We start from the raw sequence: 21,401 nt of genomic DNA, 5'->3' as shown, positions 1-21,401 counted from the left end.
TTGCCTTGCATGCACGATGCCCTGGGTTTGATTCCTCAGCACCACATATGCAGAAAAATCTGGAAGTGGCACTGTGGCTCAATTGGTAGAGTGCTAGCCCTACGCTGAAGAGCTGAGGGACAGTGCGCAGGCCCAGATTTCAGGCCCCAGGACCGACCAAAAAATCATCTAGAATGTTCTAGACGGGAAGACTATGAGTTTATATTGTTTATGCTGTTAATATTATTAGTAGAAGGAATGTAGATACTCTACTCTCAATGAATTCATCATCTCACAGCAAACATAAATGAATAACAGGTAGGTGAAAGTGAAATTGCATTATTTAATGGTTTCCTAAGTTTTCTGGGTATTTTATGATGAATTGGAAGAGAATACACCAGTGAACTAAGAAAAAAATAAGCTGAAGGGATTCATATTTTTAAGGAACCAAAATGCATATGCTTGTGTCTATCACACCTACCACACACCCTCAGGCCACCTTTTCCTTCATTTTCTCTTCTCAGCAATCAAGGCTACCAGCACCTACTCTGGGACTTACCTTGCTCCTGCCGACCACAACTTGGGGAGTACCATGCACCCAGCCAGCACCATAGCCACTGCTGACACCTCCAAACCATGCTCCCAATGCCTGGGGAATACTTCCCCCTGCTGGGTGGGTCTGGCCGCGTGTACTTCTTGGTCCTGCTTCTTCTTAGATCTGATGCGGCTGGGGTCTGGTTTCTTGAGTTTGGGCACCAACCAGTGGTTTAAAGATTGGCTGACCATAGTCATTGGAGTGATGTTGGCTTGGAAAAGGAGACTGCCTTTGTGTTTTTGAAGATCTGACCATCCGAGAGGTACTGAGTGCCAAATACCCTCCCACATTATCCCAAGGTCAGGGGTCACCCAAGCCACTGACTTGGCAAGGCCCAAATGGGCAGAACAGGGCTGTCCAGGCCAGTAGCAAAGTGTTTGAGAGGACGCTTAGTTATATGAATGGGGCAGGAAAAGGGAGGGAGGACTAACTAGCAAATGCAAAGGCCTTAACAAATTTTAGCAATCCAAGAAAAGAAAAAAAAAGCTGCAAAAAAAGGGAGGCCAAGTAAATTGGAATGTGGCTTAGTGGTAGAGTGCTTGTCTAGCATGCATGAAGCCCTGGGTTTGATTCCTCTGTGCCACATACACAGAAAAAGCCAAATGTGATGCTGTGGCTCAAGTGGTAGAGTATGTTCCTTGAGTAAATGAAGCACAGGGACAGTGCCCAGACCCTGAGTTTAAGCCCTAGGACTGGCACAAAAAAATGGGGGTGGGGGTTGCACAAAGATAAGATGAGGTCTGGGATTTGGACACCATGTCTTGTCAGGCTTATGAGATGGGATGAAGTTTTCTTTTTATTTTCTGTGTGTGTGTGTGTGTTTGTGTGTGTGTGTGTGTGTGTGTGTGTGTGTGCGTGCGCGCGTGTATGCATATGTGTGGTTAAATGATGATGAATCTCAGATTTTCCTGCCCAAGCTTGTCTCGAACTATGATCCCTAAACCTTAGGCTCCTGAGTAGCTAGGATTGTAGGCATTAGCAACCTGCACCCAGCTCAGGATAGTTTTAACTCTTAATATGGAACTTAATGGGAAATGGCAGTAGGTTTCTAAGCAGAAGTGTAAGATGCTTTGATTTGTGGTTTTTAGAATGACCCCCGACCCTTCCCTCATCAAAAGATGCATCTCATTATTTATCCTTCAGCAGTGTAAATGTGTGAAGTCTGGACTTGTGGAGCTAGAAAGGCATAAGGTTATAAATATAAGAAAAATGGAACTTTTCTGAGGTAAAGAGAATTGTATTTTTTTTTGTCAGTCATGGGGCTTGAACTCTGGGCCTGGGTGCTGTCCCTCAGCTCTTCAGCTCAAGGCGAGCACTCTACAATTTGAGATATATAGCCAGTTCCAGTTTTCTGGTGGTTTGCTGGAGATAAGAGTTTCATGGACTTTCCTGCCCGGGCTGGCTTTGAACCATGATCCTGAGATCTCAGCCTCCTGAGTAGCTAGGTTTATAGGCGTAAGCCACTGGCACCCGGTGAGAATTGGATTATCTAAGAATCCAAACATGTGGCTAGGTATGAAACTCAGTGGTTACATATCTTGCCTAGCATGTGCTAGACAGAAAGAGAGCACAGAGAAAAAAGAAAAAAAAGAAAAAGGGAGACAAGAGAGGAGAAAAAGAGAATCCATGTTTTCTACTGCTTCAGTGTTTTCAGAAGAGCCATCATAAGAAATAAACCTTCCCCAGAAATTTTGTTTACTTTTATGTTTTTGTTTCTGTCAGGTGAGGAAATTGAACCCAGGCTGGTTATTTAGGGATAAATCTCCGATTTGTCTGCCTGGGCTGGCTTCAAATCTGGATCCTCAGATCTCAACTTCCTTAGGTAGTTAGGACCATAGGCTTGACCACTCTAGCTCTGGCCTCTTATCCTGCTGTTTCATCTAGTAGCTGCTACCTTCCTCTTACCTCATTTCTGAGGCTTGAACCCATGGCCTGGGAATTGCTTTTGAGCTTTTTTGTTCTAGCCTAGGGCCCAGCCACTTGAACAACAGCTCCACTTCCAGCTATGTGTGTGTTTGTGTGTGTGTGTGTGTGTGTGTGATTGAAGATAAGAGTCTCACAGGTGAAAAGCTATTTAAAGAGAACAGTAAAACAAATGTAGTTAAACCATTGTGTCAGAACAGGAGCTCAAAAGATCATACAATTTAAGTAAAGAAAGGGATTATAATGATAATCAGCATCCAAATCAGAAAACTAACACTACTGGAGCACATCAGCCCTAATTAGTGACTTAGGTGCAGGTGCCTCCAAAGACTCCACCAGACTTCTAAATCCATGTCAACAAGTATGTTTGTGCCCTCTTGCAGTACTCTGGTTCCTTATCATTATGTCACCTTAATCTCCTGAAGAATCTTGGGGCTAAACTGGAACTTTTAAAATTTCATGTGTGTGTATGTATATTGCACATACACCTATAATAAGACTTAAACTAAGGGCCTCCCACTCTACCTTGGAGTTTGGTACTTAACCACTTGTTCCATACCTCAACTTTTAGCTTTTTACTGGTTAATTGGAGCTAAAAGTCTAACGGACTTTCCTGCTCAAGGTAGCTCAGAACCATGATCCTCAGATCTCAGCCTCCTGAGTCGCTAGGATTACAGGTGTGAGCACTAGTGCCAGGCTTCTAAACTAGAATATTAAGCTCATCTCATAGATAGTGAAAATCACCCATAAACTTATTCTTTATGCTGGGTTTGAATTTTGGGCCTGGCCTCTGTCCCTGATCTTCTTTTGCTCAGGGCTAGTGCTCTCCCTCAGGGGGATTTTTTTAATGTTTTTTCATTAGGTCTCGAAAACAAAATCCTCCCCTTGAAGAAAAGGTGCTGGATTTGTGGACAGAGACTATGACTTTCACCTTCCTTAGATTTAACATAGTAGCAGATAAATAAATGCTAAATGAATGCTTCTTGATATCAGTTCCATTTTATGTTGCTTCTGTTAAACCTAACTCACTTTATGAATGTCAGTTTGGAAGGAAACCATCTTGCAGGGTACTTCAAGTGCAGAAAACCTTATAGGCAAATTAACAATATCAGGCTAGGTTCTCAAACAGAAGTTGAGGTTGAAGCACAGGCACTTCATCAGCTGGGCCATTTAGACATGAGGCAGAAGATCTTGCTGGGATACCAACCTGGCCCATGTCCTTCTCAACCATAGTATCTGTTTCCCATCTGTTTCTTAAGCTAAACATGCACAGAGATACCCTTTGAAGAAAATCTCTTTGCAATTGAACTGTAGACTTGGATTATTTGCCAATTACCATATAAGAAACAGTGGCCTCATCCTGAAAAAAACTGGCAAGGATCACCTTAAGTAGGTGACCAAAGATACACCCAGGCAATGAGACATCAGAAACTGATATGAGGTACTGAGTTTTCTCATTCAGTCATAAAATTAGGCATAAAAAAAACAAACTAACTAATATCAGCCTAGCTGGGTCTCAGTGGCTCACCCATGGAACCCTAGCCACTCAGGAGGCTCAGATCTGAGGATATTGCTCCAAAGCCAGCCCAGAGAGGAAAGTCTGTGACATTCTTATCTCCAGTGAACACCAGAAAACTGGAAGTGGTGTTTTAGCTCCAAGTGGTAGAGTGATAGCCTAGAACTAGCTCAAGGATAGCAACCAGGCCTTAAGTTCAAGCCCCAGGACAAAACAAAATAAAAAAAAACACTCACCCAAGTCATACTAGGAGGCTTCCCACAAGATCAGTAGCTGCCCTTTCCAAAAGTGTCAAGCTCATGCTAAAGAAAAACATTGGAAATGTCACAGACTGGAGGAGGCAGAGGAGGTCTGACAGATCAAGGGAAAGCAGGATCCTGGATAGAGCCTGAGTGGGGGTGCCAGTTCTGAGGATTCAACTCAAGGCCTGGGTGCTGTCCCTTAGCTTTTTTGCTCAAGGCTGGCACTCTACCACTTGAGCCATAGCTTTACTTCAGGCTTTTTGATGGTTTGATGGAGAGAAGAGACTCACAGACTTTTCTGTCCAGGCTAGCTTTGAAACTCAGTCCTAAGATTTCAGCTTGCTGAAGAGTTAGGATTACAAGCATAACCCAACAGCGCCAGCTGTATTTTCTGTTTTATCTTACAATAAAAATAAAAAGATTGTGTCTAAAATAATATTTGGGAGGGAGCAGGGGAGAGTTCTGCTTCTACTATTGACTCTAGCCGTTTTTGTCTTGTGCTACAGCTGCAGGGCAGGGCACATGGGCAGAGTGTGGTTCAGGCACAGGCTCAGCCTGCCTAAAACACGGAGGTAAAAATGAGGTGTACCTAGTACTGGCAATAGCTAGTGGTCTGGTTTGGCCTTCTAGTGTAGAGAACAGAATGAAGTAAAATGAGGAAATAATAGTAGAGGGCACAGTATTTATATCACATTATGCCATGACAACATATTTGTTCTTAACCTGTAGGCAAAAGAGAAAAGATACATGCTTCTTATCAAGGATTAATACCACCTCAGCAGTCACTTCTCATTCCTCTTTACAAACAAATCCTGATTTTGTCCCATTATTCATACTGTTGGTTTCTGTGTTTACATAGGATGTCTGGTGCTGCAATAGCTAACTTGTGACGATGAACTTTAGCTGGGAGAATATACCCAATATGGTCAATTCAAAAGATGGTAGAAATATAAATATAAGAAGACAGGCTGGGTGCAGGTGGCTCATGCCTTTAATCCTAGCTACTCAGGAGGCTAAAATTTGAGGATCACGGTTCAAAGCCAGCCCAGGCAGGAAAACCTGTGAAATTTTTATCTCCAGTAAACCAGCAGAAAACCAGAAGTGGCACTGTGGCTCAAGTGGTAGAGTGCTAGCCTTGAGCTGAGTTGCTAAGGGACATTGCCCAGGCCCAGAGTTCAAGCCCCATGACCAACAAAAAAGAAAAAAGAAAAAAAAAGAAGACAGTACTGAGCCACTGAATTAATGAATTCTACAGTTACCCTTGTGCCATGGTTATTATTATGTGAAATAATAAATCTTCCTATCACTGAAATGATTTGGGTCTTTTATTAATTATACCTAAAAGCAGCCAAAATTATGCATGAGTCCTAAAGGAAAATAAAAGGCACCTAGAAGTAATATGAGAAGAAAAATATAGGGAAAAATAAAAATAAAGACTAAAATGCATTAGGTGCATAGGGCCCTAAAAAATTCTCCCAGGTCGGCAGAAACTCGCCTGGAGTTTCAGAAGCCAGCTCCAATTTACATGTAATCATCTAAGTCTATCTGCTATCAAGTTCTTAGAGGCAGTGATCTCTGGGAAGAGGAAGAAAAATGAAAGGGAAATAAAATTGAACAACTGTTTGTGGAGAAACCAGCTGTACATGAACAATTTCCTTCCATGGAATCTCTATTTATCTGAAGGGAATTTCTTCAGCAGAAGAAGGTATATGAGGAGGAGACATGGCAGGGAAGCTTAGAGATGGACAGTGACTCATCTGGGATGGAAGCAAGAGCTAGCACGTGGCAGACGCTGAGCCCAAAGCTGAGCCTGACTCTGGATCCAGAACCTTCCCAATGCACTGTCATGCCAGAACTGAAAGCCAAGCTGCAAAGCCACCAAGAGCTGCTTCTAAGCCATTCTGAACACAAGCTGGTATTTATGCTATCAGTAATAAGGGATAGTGAAACCAGGGTGGGCCACTCTCCTCTGTTCCTCCCCATATGGCCATCACCTGAGAGAAAGTACCCAAATTCACCCATGCGTCTTACCAGAAACTCCAGGTATAGTCGAGCAGAGCACTTGAAAGCAGGAGCCCAAGAAGCAAAGTAGATGGCCTGCATCCAAATCCAAGAAATGTAACTCACTGAATTGTCACTGTGGCCAGGCCTGAGCTTTTCCAGCCAGTCCCTTAGACTCTAACCTGAGGACAGTATCTATTAGGATGAGATCATATAAAACATGGATGAAGGCCCCATCTGACTGCCACTGCCATTAAGAACAGTATTGTAGGATGGGTGCCAGTGGCTCATGCCTGTAATCGTAATCAGGAGGCTGAGATCTGAGGACCTCGCTTTGAAGCTAGCCTAAGCAGGAAAGTCAATGAGGCTCCTTATCTCCAATAAAGCAACAAAAAAGCCAGAAGTAGAGTTGTGACTCAAGTAGCAGAGTGCTAACCTTGAGCAAAAAGCTGAGGGACAATTTCTGGGGTGGGGGTGGAGGGAAGACTTATAACAAGGCCCTCTAGGACACGTATTCTCGCTTTTGCCCATTTCCTTCAGAGCACTGTAGAGCTCCACCTTACTGACTTGCCTCTCCCTATTTTAACACAGGATGTTCACTTGGCCAGTTTTCCAGGGCTACCTGGCTATCTTGTAGCCTCCACAGCAATGAACTTTTTCTCTGGGATTTAACCAAGGTTCCAATACTGTCTGTGATTCGTTAACTGTGCACATTCCAGAATCAAGGATACCTGGGCCCATCTGGCTTGGCAATCTACTGTTGTGGCTTACAGCATATTGTTCAACACCTCTGTTTTCTTGTAATAGTTCTTACTCATGGGTCCTAACGGTCACAATAAAACAACTAATAGGGTTACTTGTGTACACACACACACCATGTATACTGCAACAGTACTACAAAGGAAACAAGGCAACTCAACAGGGAGCTTCAGGACTCAACATCTACCACATTCTAAGTATTTCCTGCTTCTTAAGTAATTATTAATATTATTCCTATTTTGGTGCCAGTACTGGAGAGTGAACTCAGAGCTGGGGCACTGAGCCCCACTCAGCTGGGGACTGACCTATCCCTTAGCTTTATCTGCTCGAGGCTAGTGCTCTACCATTTGAGCCACACCTCCAGTTCTGGCTTTTTGAGGTTAATTGGAGATAAAGACCCTCCCAGACTTTTCTTTCCAGGCTGGCTTCAAACCAGGACCCTCAGCTCTCAGACTCCTGAATTGTTAGGATTACAGTTCTGAGCCACCGGCACCTGGCTGCAATCTTTTTTTTTTTAACTTGAATGTTTTTTATATCTCTTAGATATGGAGATCAGTAACCTCGGCTGCCCTCATTTTTGTTAGCTATATTTTCTTTCTCTTAGCTCCTTCCTTAAACGATTACTTTTTATTTATTTATTTTTCATTTATTTTTTGTTTTGTCAGTCATGGGGCTTGAACTCTGGGCTTGGGTGCTATCCCTCAGCTCTTCAGCTGAAGGTAAGTGCTCTACCTCACCACTTCTGGTTTTCTAGTAGTTTATTGGAGATAAGAGTCTCACACACTTTCCTGCCCCGGCTGGCTTTGAACCAGATCTCAGCCTCCTGAGTAGCTAGGATTACAGGCATAAACCACTGGCGCCTGGCCCTAAAACGATTTTTGTAGGAATTTCATCCCCTATCTGGTAAGAGGAACAATAAGTTCACCTACTAATAAGTAGGTTGTCACAGATAGCAGTCTGTGAGTATGAAGCTTGGCATATAATAACTGCTTACTGAAACAGGCATGTCCTGCAAGGACAGAAAGAGAGGGGGTCAATGAATGGGATCTCAGGAGTACAAGGCATCTCTTCCCTGATCACACTAAGAGCTCCCTGAGGACAGGGATACAATCTTCCGATTTATTACCCCACATGGACAATAGGCTGATTCTATACATGACTGATGTCACAGAGATCTTAGTACTCCGGATACCTCCTCTGTGCCAGGACAGGAAGAAAGGAAGAGGACAGGGGGCCTCATAGACAGGCAGCTCTTGAAGCAGCTCACCACGTGACAAAATGAAGACAAGAGTGTAATGAGGAGACCATCACATCCTCTGGAAGCTTCTCCCACCAGAGGTTAAGACTCCAAATATCAGCTCTGAATTTTACCAGTCTTGAGATTGGTCCTCATGGGCCTCAGTTTCCTCATCTGTACAGGGTGGAAAATTATTGTCTTGATCAAATACGAGGACAGGGGAGCCCTTTTTCCACAGAAAGGAAGAGATTTTTTTTCTGAAGGTAAAAACTAAACTAGCCAGCTACTAGTGTTTCACACCTGAAATCCTAGCTACTCAGGAGGCTGAGATCTGAGGATTATGGTTTTCAACCAGCTCAGAAAGAAAGGTAAGTCCTTGAGTCACATAACTTCAAATAACCACCAAAAAGACAGATGTGGAGCTGGGACTCAAGTGGTAGAACACTAACCTTGAGGGAAAACAAACAAACAAAATCAAACAAAAAATCTCCTGGCCTTGCATGTAAGACCTAGCCCTGCATTCAAGCCATAGGACCAGCAAGAAGGATAAAAGGAGGGGGAAAAAACCTCTTCTTAAACAAGAATACAACCTAAGAGGCTTTCAGCTGAATGCAACTAAAATAAAAATGGGAGAGCCATTCGTTTCCTGAGGATGACTATTTATGAGGCCAATTTCATTTTCAAGTGATAATGAGTCCACACAGCAGCCTACATACAGCCTAGAGTCCAGAAGAGAGGGAAAGCACCCAACCCGAACTTTGTGGAAGCTCTACAGACACCTGTGGTGCTTAATGAGAGCAATAATCAGAGCGATCATCCAAATCATGATCAAGATAAAGTGTGGCAGAGGGGAGGAGAGACATGTAGGTGGAAAGGAATAGCACTTAAGTTTCTTTTTATTTCCTCAAGAAAAACTTCTACCTGGAATAGATTAATTCCATCTACATATTAATGTGAATTACTAATTAATGACTTGAAAATGCTTTCAACACAAAATGCTAAGCAAATGCTTAAAAATAACGAGTCTCTGGATATGTCTCCAAAAGAAATATGCTAGCTTCCTTAATTTTCTCTCCCTTTTGTAACATTTAAAATATTATGGTTTGAAGGAAATGTAACTATGGAAATTCACTGAAAGCACAAAATCAGGAAATTGGAAAGCCTTGTCAGGTAACTAACTTCCTTGGAGCCCCTATGAACACTCTCACTGCACATTCCCTGGTGCACTAAGTGCTGTTGCACACATCTGAGCTGCAGTTCATTCTTGGGATGCTTAAGCACAGATCATGTCTTGCATGTCTTCATAGCCCTGCCACACAACACTGTACCAGGTGCACAGCAAACAGCCAATAATGTGTTACATCACCAGGCCTTCTCAAAAGAGATGGGCATGCCTAGCTACTCAGGAAGCTGAGATCTAATGATAGAAGTTCAAATCCAGAGCTGGGAAGGTGGCTCAGTGGTAGAACGCTTGCCTTGCATGCCTGAGGCCCGGGGTTCGATTCCTCAGCACCACATAAGCAAAAAGAAAAAAGCAAGAAGTGGTACTGTGGCTCAAGTAGTAGAGTGCTAGCCTTGAGCTGAAGAGCTGAGGAACAGCACCCAGGCCCAGAGTTCAGGCCCCACAACCGGACCCCAAAAAAACAAAACAAAAAAATCTAAAAACAAAAAAGAAGTTCAAATCCAGCACAAACAGAAACATCAATGAGGCCCTTATCTCTAATGAATCAGCAAAACCCCAAATTGGAGGTATAGCTTAAGTAGTACAGCACCAGCCTTGAATGAAAAAGCTAAGGGACAGCACCCAGGCACTGAGTTCAAGCTCTAGTACTGGCACTGAAAGAGACTAATGGGGGATGGGGGGAGTAAAGTTTTAAAAAGAATGTAAAAAAGAGATTCTTGACATTGGAGAACTATGAAGGCCCATGGACTAGGTGATCAAGGTCAAATTGACCATAAAAATACATCAACTTTGTGCTAAGAATGGCATATACTTCTCTAGTTTTCTTCTCCCAAACCCATGTACTTCCATCTAAAATCAAAAACACACAAGATGAATCTCAACAGATTCTAAGGCATGTCTGACTAGGGCTACTCAAAACCATCCAAGCTGCCAACAAATAAGGGCAGTGTCAGAAGCTGTCACAGCCAAGAGGAGCCCCAGGTGCCATAGCAACTCAATGTGAAGAGGTTTCCTGGAAGGATTTCACAGAAGTAGAAACAAGTCTGAGAAGACCAGAGCCCAGCTAAAGGCTCACAGACAGAGCAGGAACCACAACCTTCCCTCAAATCCTCTTGATGAAGACATTCTCACTGACAAGGCCTATGTAAATTTGTCATTGAATGCAAATCCTCCTTCTCTTGAACACAAGTCCTGTATAATTTGGCACTGAACCACCTCATGGACCACAGAGCACCATGTAGCAAGAGTCAAAACTGAGGCCCAAAGTGGGAACCAGTGTCTTTCCAATTTCTAGTTTAGGATCTGGTGCTCTAGTGAGGTTGATGCTTCCACACTGGCCAGATCCAAAACTCTCCTTGCGATCCTGGACACACCAAGAACCAGTTTAGGACTCTTGAATAAATTTCTGTCAAATCCCAGCTTCTGGTCTTTGCTAGCACTGTGGCTGGTGTGGTGCAAGGACATATGTGTAGAAAGTGGTTTGGTATTTAGCTACATGTCCTTTTGCCATGGGTCACTATGCCAGGGCTACACAGAAAGTCCATCGATCCAGACATAAACAAACAGCTTCCAAGGGGCTCCGAAGGTGGCTCATATATATATGTGTGTGTGTGTGTGTGTATGTATGTATGTATGTATATATATATATATGTGTGTGTGTGTGTGTGTGTATGTATGTATATATATATGTGTATGTATGTATGTATATTTATATGTATATGTGTATGTATATGTGTATGTATATGTATATGTATATGTTTATATGTATATATGCTTAATGGCCAGATGCTAGCGGTTCATACCTGTAATCCTAGCTACTCAGGAGACTAAGATCTGAGAATTACAGTTCATAGCCAACCCAGGCAGGAAAATCTATGAGACTCTTATGTCTAACTAGAAAGAAATGTAGAAAATGGAGGTGCAGCTTTAGTGGTACAGCACCAGCCCTGCATGAAAAAAGGTAAGTTTACCATTCTTGTACACATGAAAACATTCAGGTCCCAGGCCACTCAGCTATAGAAGGACAACTTGGAGATGTGAATACAAGCTAACTTTAGAACTCAGGGCTTGGCTCTCACCCTGCTACACTCCCAGTCAAAGCAGACTAAAGAAAGACGGAGGACCTCAATAAAACCATCCCTATGGCCATGTATTGTGGCACTCAGGAAGCAGAGGCAAGAAAAATACTAAGAGTATGAAGCAAACATGGGCTAGATAGATGGATTCTGTCTTAGAAAAACAATCCTTGTGCACAGGAGAAGCCTAAGGACTATGGGAACCTGTCATTATTAGCTCAATGAACAAAAGGATAAACTTATAGAAAGTAGCCAAGATCCCTATATGAAACTGTGGACACAGAGGCCTCGCTTTGCCATAAACTGTCTTTCTGGCCTTTATTCCTTTATCATTTAAATGGCCCAAATACCACCTTCTGGTTGTTAAGACAACTTTGGTAAGTTCTTTGAAAATCTCAAAATGCTGTATAAATTGTGTTATTAATGAGAATCCCTAAAAATTGTCTGAGTCAAGTTGCTAAAATTCATTCTCTCAAGTCCCCTTTACAGGGGCAGAAAAGAGGTGAAAAGAGATGAAAAGAGATGAAAATAACTTGCCTAAAGTTCTAACACTGAGAAGGAATGCTATATACACGGCAGGAAGTCTTCCTGCTTTCCAGTCCATCCCATTCACCACTGTATACACATGCAAATACACACACACCTCTTTAGCAAACAAAGGTGCTGGGCAAGTAATTGCTAGGTCTCAGAAGGAGGACACTAGCACTTCTAGGCTCACTACAACACTACTGTTACCTTTGACCCAGAGGAGAACTTCCAGCACTAGGGACACAACTCCTCCCTTACAGATAACATTGGGGAAAACAGAGGGTCAGCAGCCCAGTACTGCCAACAGTCTAAGGAAATAACTCCAAGTTCCTCGTACTTGCAGATTCCTACACACTAGACCATTTCCCTCAGTCCCCATCTCCTCTATTTTCTGACATTCAGTAACATTGTGGAAGGGTAAGTTACAGAATCCTAGAATCAGGGCTCATAGGAACTCATATCTTAAAGACTGCCTACTCTAACTCCTCCCATCTGGCACTCCAACTTCCTCCAGTTTCAATTTTGAATTTTTCCAAGGTTTAGGAGCTCAGTACTTCCAGGACCAGCTGACACTCCCCCAAACATACCTAGATGGCATGATACAGCAAGCACATAATGTAGCAGGGATGAGGCACATGAACCTTCCTCAGGACTACTACAGAGTAGAGGGGCCCAGTGCAAAGTGACAACACAGCACCATTTGTTCAAATATTAATACTTTCCAGATAGCAACAGGAGAAGGTTAAACTAAGAGTAAGCCTTTTCATGTGTCATCTCTAGAAATTGAATTCAGGGCCTGGGCACTTCCCTGGAGCTTTTTTTGCTCTAGGCTAGCACCCTACCATTGAACCATAGCACCACTTCCAGCATTTTGTTGTTGTTGTTGTTGTTGCTGTTGTTGGTTGTGAGGCTTGAACTCTGGGCCTGGGGACTGTCCCTCAGCTCTTCAGCTCAAGGCAAGCACTCTACCATTTGAGCTACAGCACCACTTCTGTTTTTCCAGTGGCTTACTGGAGATAGGAGTCTCACGGCCTCTCCTGTCCGGGCTTTAACTGGCCATCCTCAGATCTCAGCCTCCTGAGTTGCTAGGATTACAGGCATGAGTGACTAGTACTCAGCCTAATTATAAGCCTTGCTTCTGATGTTCAAGTCTGTGGGCCTGAATTCATCTATTGGCTAATATTACTAGTCATTTCCTTAGTTGAGGTAATAATATCTATTTCTGGGGCATAAATGAGTTAACTCTGTAGGAATCTTAGAATTCAGAGTAAACTCCATTTTTGTGCCTCAAAATAAGTACTACAAGTTGCATTTTAATATGTACTCTGAGGGGATGGGAAGATGGCTCAGTGGTAGAATGCTTGCCTTACATGCGTAAGACCCTGGGTTTGATTCCTCAGCACCACATAAGAGAAAAAGCCGGAAGTGTAGGCACTGTGGCTCAAACGTTGGAGCACTAGCCTTGAGATGAAGAGCTGAGGGATATGGTTATGGGAGGGCAGGGATTAAAGGGGAAAACAATGGAGGAGGCAACAATGCTTGATAAGAAATGTACTTATTACCTTGCTCATGTAATTGTAAGCCCTCTGTATAGTATTTTCACAATTAAAAAAAACTTATAAAAAAGAGGCAGAGGGATAGAGCCTAGGCCCAGAGATCAGGACCCATGACCAAAAAACAAAATTGTGTACTGAAATGCATGCTGAAAGTTACACACTTAGTTAGAAAGTTTGAGGAGTAATCTGAATATCACCTCATTTCAAAGATGCAGACTGCTTTTCAGATGCTGGCTCCTGACACCTCTGCAGACCACGAAGGCACCAGGCAAGAAGCATCACAGCCATTACTGAGGCTGGAGCCAGTTTTGTGGGATCCAATGTTGAGGTGCTGGAGGGCAGGGAGAGGCTCCTTAAAAATATGAAATTAAGGCACTCTCAGAATACATCAGTAAGTGATGACATGTCAGCCCATCTGGACTCTCCCATTGCAAGATCATAAAAATGCCTGTGGCCCCTGTACCACCAAAGAGGAGGATCCACCATTATATCAGATGGCCAATTGTTAAGAGATTCTCAAAGTGGAAGGGAAGGGGCTCAGACCTATGTTGAGTCTGACACTGGCAACCACCCAAGCTCAGAATGTCAAAAGTCATGGATTAGACTGAACTGGAAAAGAAAGTAGTGCTAGACCAGTACTGGTGGCTCACACCTGTCATCCAAGCTACTCAGGATGCTGAAGGCTGACAATCATGGTTTAAAGGCAGTCTGTGCTGGAAGTGGAGGTATGGCTCAAGTGGGAGAACATCAGCCTGGAAGTGGAGGTATGGCTCAAGTGGGAGAACATCAGCCTTGAGAAAAAAGCTGTGTTGACAAGTGATGCCTGGAGTTCCAGTCTCAACATCAGAAGGGGAAAAAAAAGGAAGGAAAGAAAGGGGAAAAGGGGGAAAGGGAATGAGGGAAGAGGAGGGAAGGAAGGAAGGAAGGAGAGAGGGAGGGAAGGAGGGAGGGAGGGGGGAGGAATCCAGGACACCGGAACTGTCTTGGATATGGAAGGGGCTAGTGTGGATATGAGACATGAGTTTGAGTTCCAGCATCTCTTGAACAGGCATCTCGTTCTTCCCCATAGAACCTTCCTGCTTCACAGCTGGCGGCCTACCTGGCACCCTGCCCCCTCTGGGCTTGTTTCCACAGAGCAGCTGCAGCTGCCACCCTGGCAGAACACAGAATCGTGTCACCTCCTGCTTCACTACCTCTGCAGGGAAAATCCAAAGTCTTTACCTTCTGTTTGAAGGCCCTGCACCTTATCACTGCTCAAACCCTAGGAGCTGGCCAGCAGGGCCAGATAGGGCAAGCCTGGATGGGAGGAGCTACTCTGCCTGCAACCTCTTTCTCACCAATGCCACAAGCACTACTGCTCCTCCAGATATTTGCTTATACTTGCTTTCTCCAGCTATGAAGACAGAAATCAAACCCAACTCAGCTTAGCACCTGCTAGCTAGGAGCTTCCATTGTATTCTCCCCAATGTGTCCTGGGGTATTTCCATCAGGTCTTGCCATTCTGCTCCACTGCAACAGCTCAGCCTTGCTGCCTAGCCCTGAGGGCAGAGATGGGGGAACACCCTGACACTTTGATTGTCCTTTTCATAAACACGGCAGGCACTTGACCAGTCACAAATTGATGAAGGACTGCTACACAATGCCAGATGTAAACAAGGGCTGGGGTACAAAGACTGACTGGGGTGGCATTCTGAAAAAGCCAAATCTCTGGGAAGTAGAAGTGTGGTTCCAGTAGGAGAGCACTAGTAATGTGCAAAAAGCTAAGTGGGAAGCCCTGAGTTCAAGCCGCAGTACCAGTACCAACCAATCAATGAGAAAAGAACTACAATGTGCTCTCAGTGCCACTGGTGACCTGTAGGATAACCCAGCACCAGGGCTTTGGTGCCACACACTGTCTCTAAAAAGCCAGCAGAGATAGCAGACACCATCTCCTTTTTGCTGAGCTTCCTGTAACACAGACTCTTGCAGGAGCAGCCTAAATTCATTTCTTATACATTTCCTTGGAACACCACTGCTGCTAAACTAGGACAAATCCTAGAACAGGCAGCCCACCTACCCACCCACCTGAAAGGCAAAATGGATTTAACACCAGGAGATCTCATCTGAGAGCATCCAATTATCAAAGATGAAAAAAGTTAAAAAAAAAAGCCCAGGACAGAAAGGATAAATCTGGAGTCAAGATATGTTCCTTCTCACCAGCCCCAAAGAAACATAGGTCCCATGGTTTCCCTTACTTGCAATAACTAGTATATGTCAGGGACAAGCAGAAAAGGTCAAAAGCTATGTACTATGACCAGATAAGATGATATTAAGGGAAATGAACCCTAAGATAGGGACACAAGTGGTTTTTTCTTTCTTGCTAATGTATTTACAATGTACCATGTGATTTTTTTGGTTTCTTTGTATGCTCCTCCCCCAAGGTAAAACCCCTGTTTTCACTGTATTTGATGTCGATGCCCTGCATCTTGTATATACACTTTTCTAATTTGGGGAGGGAAAGGAAAAAAACAAAATGCTTAAAGAGGGATATAGGTTGACCCATTGTAACAATGAGATGTACAAAGACACTATGTTGAAAAATGAACTTTACAATTTAGGCGGGGTTGGGGGCGTGGAGGGTGTGGAGTGTAGTTGTGGAGGTGGGAAGGAAGGGATGGTAGGGGACAAACAAAGGAGGAGGCAGCAATGCTTGATAAGAAATGTACTTATTACCTTACTCATGTAACTATAACCCCTCTGTACAGTATTTTTAAAATAAAAATATATTAAAAATTAAAGATGTGCTCCTTCTCATCAATAATGATCCTTTCATTTAGGTGTTTTCATATCTATTACTTCAACTATTCTTATAAAATTTTCCTGAAAATACTCCAAATGATAGAACTCAGAGATAATTGTCCTCATTTTACTGATAAGGGCAGTGAGGCTCAGAAAGGTTGGATAAGTGGGCTGGGGCATGGTTCAAGTAATAGAGCAACAGAATAGTATGCAGCGAGCTCTAATTTCAAATGCTAGTACCACCAAAAAAGGAGACAGAGAGGAAGGAAGGTATGGAGGGAAGGGAAGGGAAAGAGGGAAGGAGGAAATAAGGGAAGGAGGGAGGGAGGGAAGGGGTCAGGGCTGACATGAAAGGAGGGTAATGAATGATTCCCCCACACTAATTATTCTACAATTATTCTCCATTCTGCATTCTAAAGAATTTTGAAAGAATGGTTGGATAGTACCTACTAGGGTTTCAACTGTGAAGGGCCTGTACTTGCTAGGCTGGTACTCTACCAAAGATTGTTACTCTACCATTTGAACCATACTTCCAATACTGCTTTTTCCTGTTTTTTTCAAGATAGGAGTCTATTCACATCTTTTTGTAAAAATTAATACTGGTACTGGGGCTTGGACTTAGGGCCTTGTGCTCTCACTTGGCATTTTTCCTCAAGTCTGCTGTTCTACCACTTGCACCACACCTTCCCTTCTGGTTTTTTAATAGTTAATTAGAGAGAAAAGTCTCAAAGGTTTTTCTGCCTGGGCTGCTTTCACACTGTGATCCTCAGATCTCATCCTCCACATTAGCTAACATTATAGGCATGAGCTACCAGTGTCCAACTTTTATCTATTCTTCTACAGCAGTTTCAAGGACTCCTTGAGATTTATCTACAAGGTAAGATAGCTTTCTTCATAGGAAAATTCTGTCTTCATCTTCTCAGAGCCTGTCACCACCTCCCCCACAGCCCAGGGGAACCTTGTCCCAGACTCCCTATGTTAGTGAAATGAGCTCCCTTCCCATAGTTTAGTACACTCCTTCCCCTCTCCACAGCTTAGCATGCTCCCTTCCTAGGCAACACTAGACCCATTTAAAAAGGCAGTAAATAATCAGCCTCCACCCACCTTTACAAACTTGAGATGGCACTTCTCTGGGGCAGCTACCACCGTATAAGGCAACAAGAGCCCCTTAGTGTGACCTTCAGGTCTGGGCAGATGCAGGGCCTCTTACCTACTATTTGGACAGCAGCCTAGTCTGCCATGATGAAGCCCCTGGCCCTCGCGTCCACACCAGGTCCCCACCTCCTAGCCACTTGTATCACCTCTTAGCCCTCCGAGGTTATACAGGTCACCTCAGACAATACCTAGTGATTCTTCTCACTCCTCCCCTGTGAGAAGGGGTCTTGCCAGCCCCTCTCCCACCAATAGACCTCCCTTTGTTCTCTGTACATGGCTGTCTGTGTGGTTCTCTGGCAAAGGGCAAATACTGTTCTTTTTACCTAAAAATCATTTACTAAATTAACTATACTCCCCCACTCCATGGTGCAGAGCGCAGGTTAAGTATTTTTTGTTTTTAAATCTCACTGGATTGTGGATTGATCATCTCCAACAACAAAATAGGATGAGTGTATCTTTGTCTCCAGTTGGTTGATCTCAGCAGACTTAAACCTTTGAAGGAAAAAAGGTTTCTCTGCGTCCTATGTGCTTTTTTGATTTGTTGTTGGGGGATTTAATTTTTTGAGTTCCAAGTATATTTTAGATATGAGACCTTTGTCCATTGTATGGCTAGTGAAGATCTTCTCCCAATCCTTAGGTTTTCTATTGATCTTGCTAGCTATGTCCTTTGCCATGCAGAAGCCCAGAGACAGCTTTGTAGAGACAAAGGCTTAAAAGTTATAGACAGACAGGCACCTGTGGCTCACACCTGTAATACCAGCTCCTCTCAAGGCTGAGATCTGACGATTGCGGTTTGAAGGCAGCCCGGGGCAGGAAAGTCCTTTAGACTCTGATTTACAATTAACTTTCCAAAAAGGAAAAGAAAAGCTGGGAGTGCAGTTGTGGCTCAAGTGGTGGAGCGCCAGCCTTGTGAGAAAAAGCTCAGGGACAGCGTCTAGGCCCTGAGTTCAAGTCCCAGTCCCAGGACTGGTGCACACACACACACACACACACACACACAAACACACATACACACACACACACATACACACACACACACACACACACAGAGGAAACCCCACAGTCTCTGCCACCATAGCACAGCAGTAACCAAGGGAATGATTCTTCCTAGAAACAACCCAGCCCTGGGGGGGGGCTTCCCTCTCTCTCCCCTCCTCTTCTTCCCTCCCTCTCCCTCCCCTCCTTCTATCTGCCCCTTCCTCTCCCCTCACCCCATCAGGCCTAGAGGACCCTGGGGCTGTGATGTAATGCTGAGAATAGGGAGTCACCCAAAACCGAGAGGAGTGAGTCCTCTCTCCTCCTCCAGGAGCCCTGCTTTTTTCTTCCCTCTCCCCCTTCCCCTCCCTATTCTCCTCCCTCCTGGTCCTCCCCCCCTCCCCCCACAGCTAGGATGCTGTGATTGACTGTGGGAAGGATGGGGTAGGAAGCTTCCAGAAGGAATATAGACAAGGGAGGCTGGGACAAACTCTGCTAACCGCTTCCTGCTACCACCAAGTGCCCAAGTGCTTCCTGCTTGCTCACTAGCCTCAATTCTACTATTCAGAGATGCCTGACCTGACCCTCCATGACCCTTGACCTCCCAGGCCTGGTGATCTGTCTCCACTCCCAGCCCCAGGGCTGCAGGGATTCCTGCCTGGCCGCATTCCTCTGAACCTGTCTGTCCACTCAGATCACCCCAGTCAAAGTTGGTTTAACTCCTTCAATGGCTAGGAGGAACCTGCTCATGCCTGTCACCCCAGCTACTCAGGAGGCTGAGATCTGAGGATCCTGGTTCAAAGCCAGCCCAGGCAGGGAAGCCTGTGAGACTCTTACCACAAAAGAACCAGCAAAAAGCTGGAAGTGGCACTGTGGATCAAGTGGTAGAGCACTCGCCTTGAGCTGAATTGCTGAGGGACAGCGCCCAGGCACTGAGTTCAAGCCCCATGACCTATCAAAATAATAAAATAAAAAAAAAAGCTGTTGACTGTGAGTGGACTCATGTCTGCCCAAAAACTTGCGGCCTCAAATGCACTTAACACAGTGAGGAAACTGAGCCACAGAGGGAGGCAGAATAAAGGAAGAAGAGGAAAACCATTCCAACCAACCAGATCAACTCCAGTGGAGAGAGGGGAGGTACGCCATGGGGGCCTGGGACAGGGGGCCTGGGATGGATAGCCTGGGACCTGGGTAGAGAGGGAGCTGGTACAGGGTGTCTGATGCAGTGGTGCTGAGCTGGTCTGGGCCTAAACAGGGTGGAGGCTGGGATACGGGGGGTCCCAGGGAGATGGAAAGCCTCGGGGTTCAGGGTACAGGACTGGGGGACCAGCGCCTGGGAACAGCTTTCACCTTCCTCCACCAAGGACACAGGATGACTCCAGTCAGACCCAGGAAAGGTCCTCTGGAGCCTGGACACCTCTGTGCACCGAACCCCACATCCAAGACCCCTGGACACCTCTGCACCCCACATACAAGGCCCCTGGACACCTCTGCACCTAACCCCATATCCAAGGCGACCAAGACCCACCCGCAGCCTCCTGGGGCTCTGAACCCAGGAACTGGGCGATTGCTTCCTATCTTTACACAAACCAGCTTCAAGCGAAGTGTGTCCTCCTCCTGTCTATCCTCCTCCTGTCTGTCCTACTGTCCATCCTCCTCCTGCCGGTCCTCCTCCTGTCAGTCCTACTGTCCGTCCTTCTCCTGTTCATCCTCCTGTCGGTCCTCCTATTGGTCCTGCTGTCGGTCCTTCTCCTATCAGTCCTCCTCCTGTTCATCCTCCTGTTGGTCCTCCTACTGTCAGTCCTGCTGTTGGTCCTCCTCCTGCTGGTCCTCCCATTGGTCCTCCCCACACAGAAGCACTGCTGTCTCCACGTAAAGCAGTCTTCCGGCCATCTCCACCCTGCCAGCATGGGGTCTTCTGTTCCTGTCTGTGCACAGGGCCTGCAGTTACATCCAGGGTCTGGTGAGGTGCAGCAAGGTCCCTGGCCCTCATTTGTTGGAGGGCTGGGATGAATCCTTCGCTGGAATTTACTGGAAAATGCCAGGAAGTGCATCTAGCTATGGTTTAGGAGAGCCAGGGACAGGCCTGGCTGTAAGCTGGCTGGTGAGTGATCGGCCTGGCCTCACATCCACCAGTGATAACATCAGCTTGGTTGCATTTGGGTGGGCGATTGATGGGCCTGAGTGCACATCGGCTGGCAATTGATCAGCCTGGCTGAATATTGGCCAGCGATTGATCAGCCTCAGTGCACATCAGCCAGTGATTGATCGGCCTGGGTGCATATCGGCCAGCTATTGATCAGCCTGGTCTCACATCAGCAGGCAATTGATCAGCCTGGTCACCCTTTTTCACCGGTTTTGAAGGAAGCCGATGGGATGGACAGGGCAGGACCCAGGAAGGAGCTGGATGTCTGCACAGAGAGCAGGCGGGGGTCTCTCCTGTGCATGAGGACACGAGTTCTCCGCCTGCAGAGAGCATGCAGCAAATGGACCCTGGTGTAGACAATGGAGGGTCTGCACTGCCAACCCAGCTGGGGCAGGAAGGCAAGGATGGCTCAACCCCGAACCAAGGTCTGCACCATGGAGTGCTGCGGCTGTGCGCATGCGTGCCCACAGCCCGGTTAAGTGAGGCAGGATGGAAAAACGCATGCGTGCCTGCGGCCTGGGCAGTGAGGCAGGAATGCGCATGTGTGTCGTTGGCCAGGTGGTGAGACAGGAGGGGAATGCGCATGCGTGCCCATGGCCAGGGCTGTGCTTGTCCATCTGAATCAAGAGGCAGGAAAGGAACACACATGTGCGGCCTGGGAAGGCAGAGTTAAGAAAAACCCTTATACCTAAAATCAGTTCCCAAAGGAAGCAAAGGGTGTACACCATGTCTGTCCTTACACGTCTGAGATAC

The 21,401-nt window shown here is 45.3% G+C and overlaps 1 protein-coding gene across 1 annotated transcript in view; it reads right to left on the bottom strand.

Annotated features, from left to right (window-relative positions):
* The window catches only part of LOC106002757 (protein FAM114A2-like), a 35,687-nt gene extending 34,922 nt beyond the window's left edge, over positions 1 to 765 (bottom strand). The window contains exon 1 of the mRNA XM_013037566.1: positions 571 to 765. Within this exon, the coding sequence (XP_012893020.1) occupies positions 571 to 765 (195 nt within the window). The remainder of the gene's footprint in view (positions 1 to 570) is intronic.
* Between the last annotated feature and the right edge of the window lie 20,636 nt (positions 766 to 21,401).

This window comes from Dipodomys ordii, unplaced genomic scaffold (genome assembly GCF_000151885.1).
Source record: "Dipodomys ordii isolate 6190 unplaced genomic scaffold, Dord_2.0 Scaffold1000000616, whole genome shotgun sequence".
NCBI classification, from domain to species: domain Eukaryota; kingdom Metazoa; phylum Chordata; class Mammalia; order Rodentia; family Heteromyidae; genus Dipodomys; species Dipodomys ordii.
The sequence above is the reverse complement of the archived record's forward strand: the minus strand, read 5'-3'. Positions and strand labels throughout refer to the sequence as shown.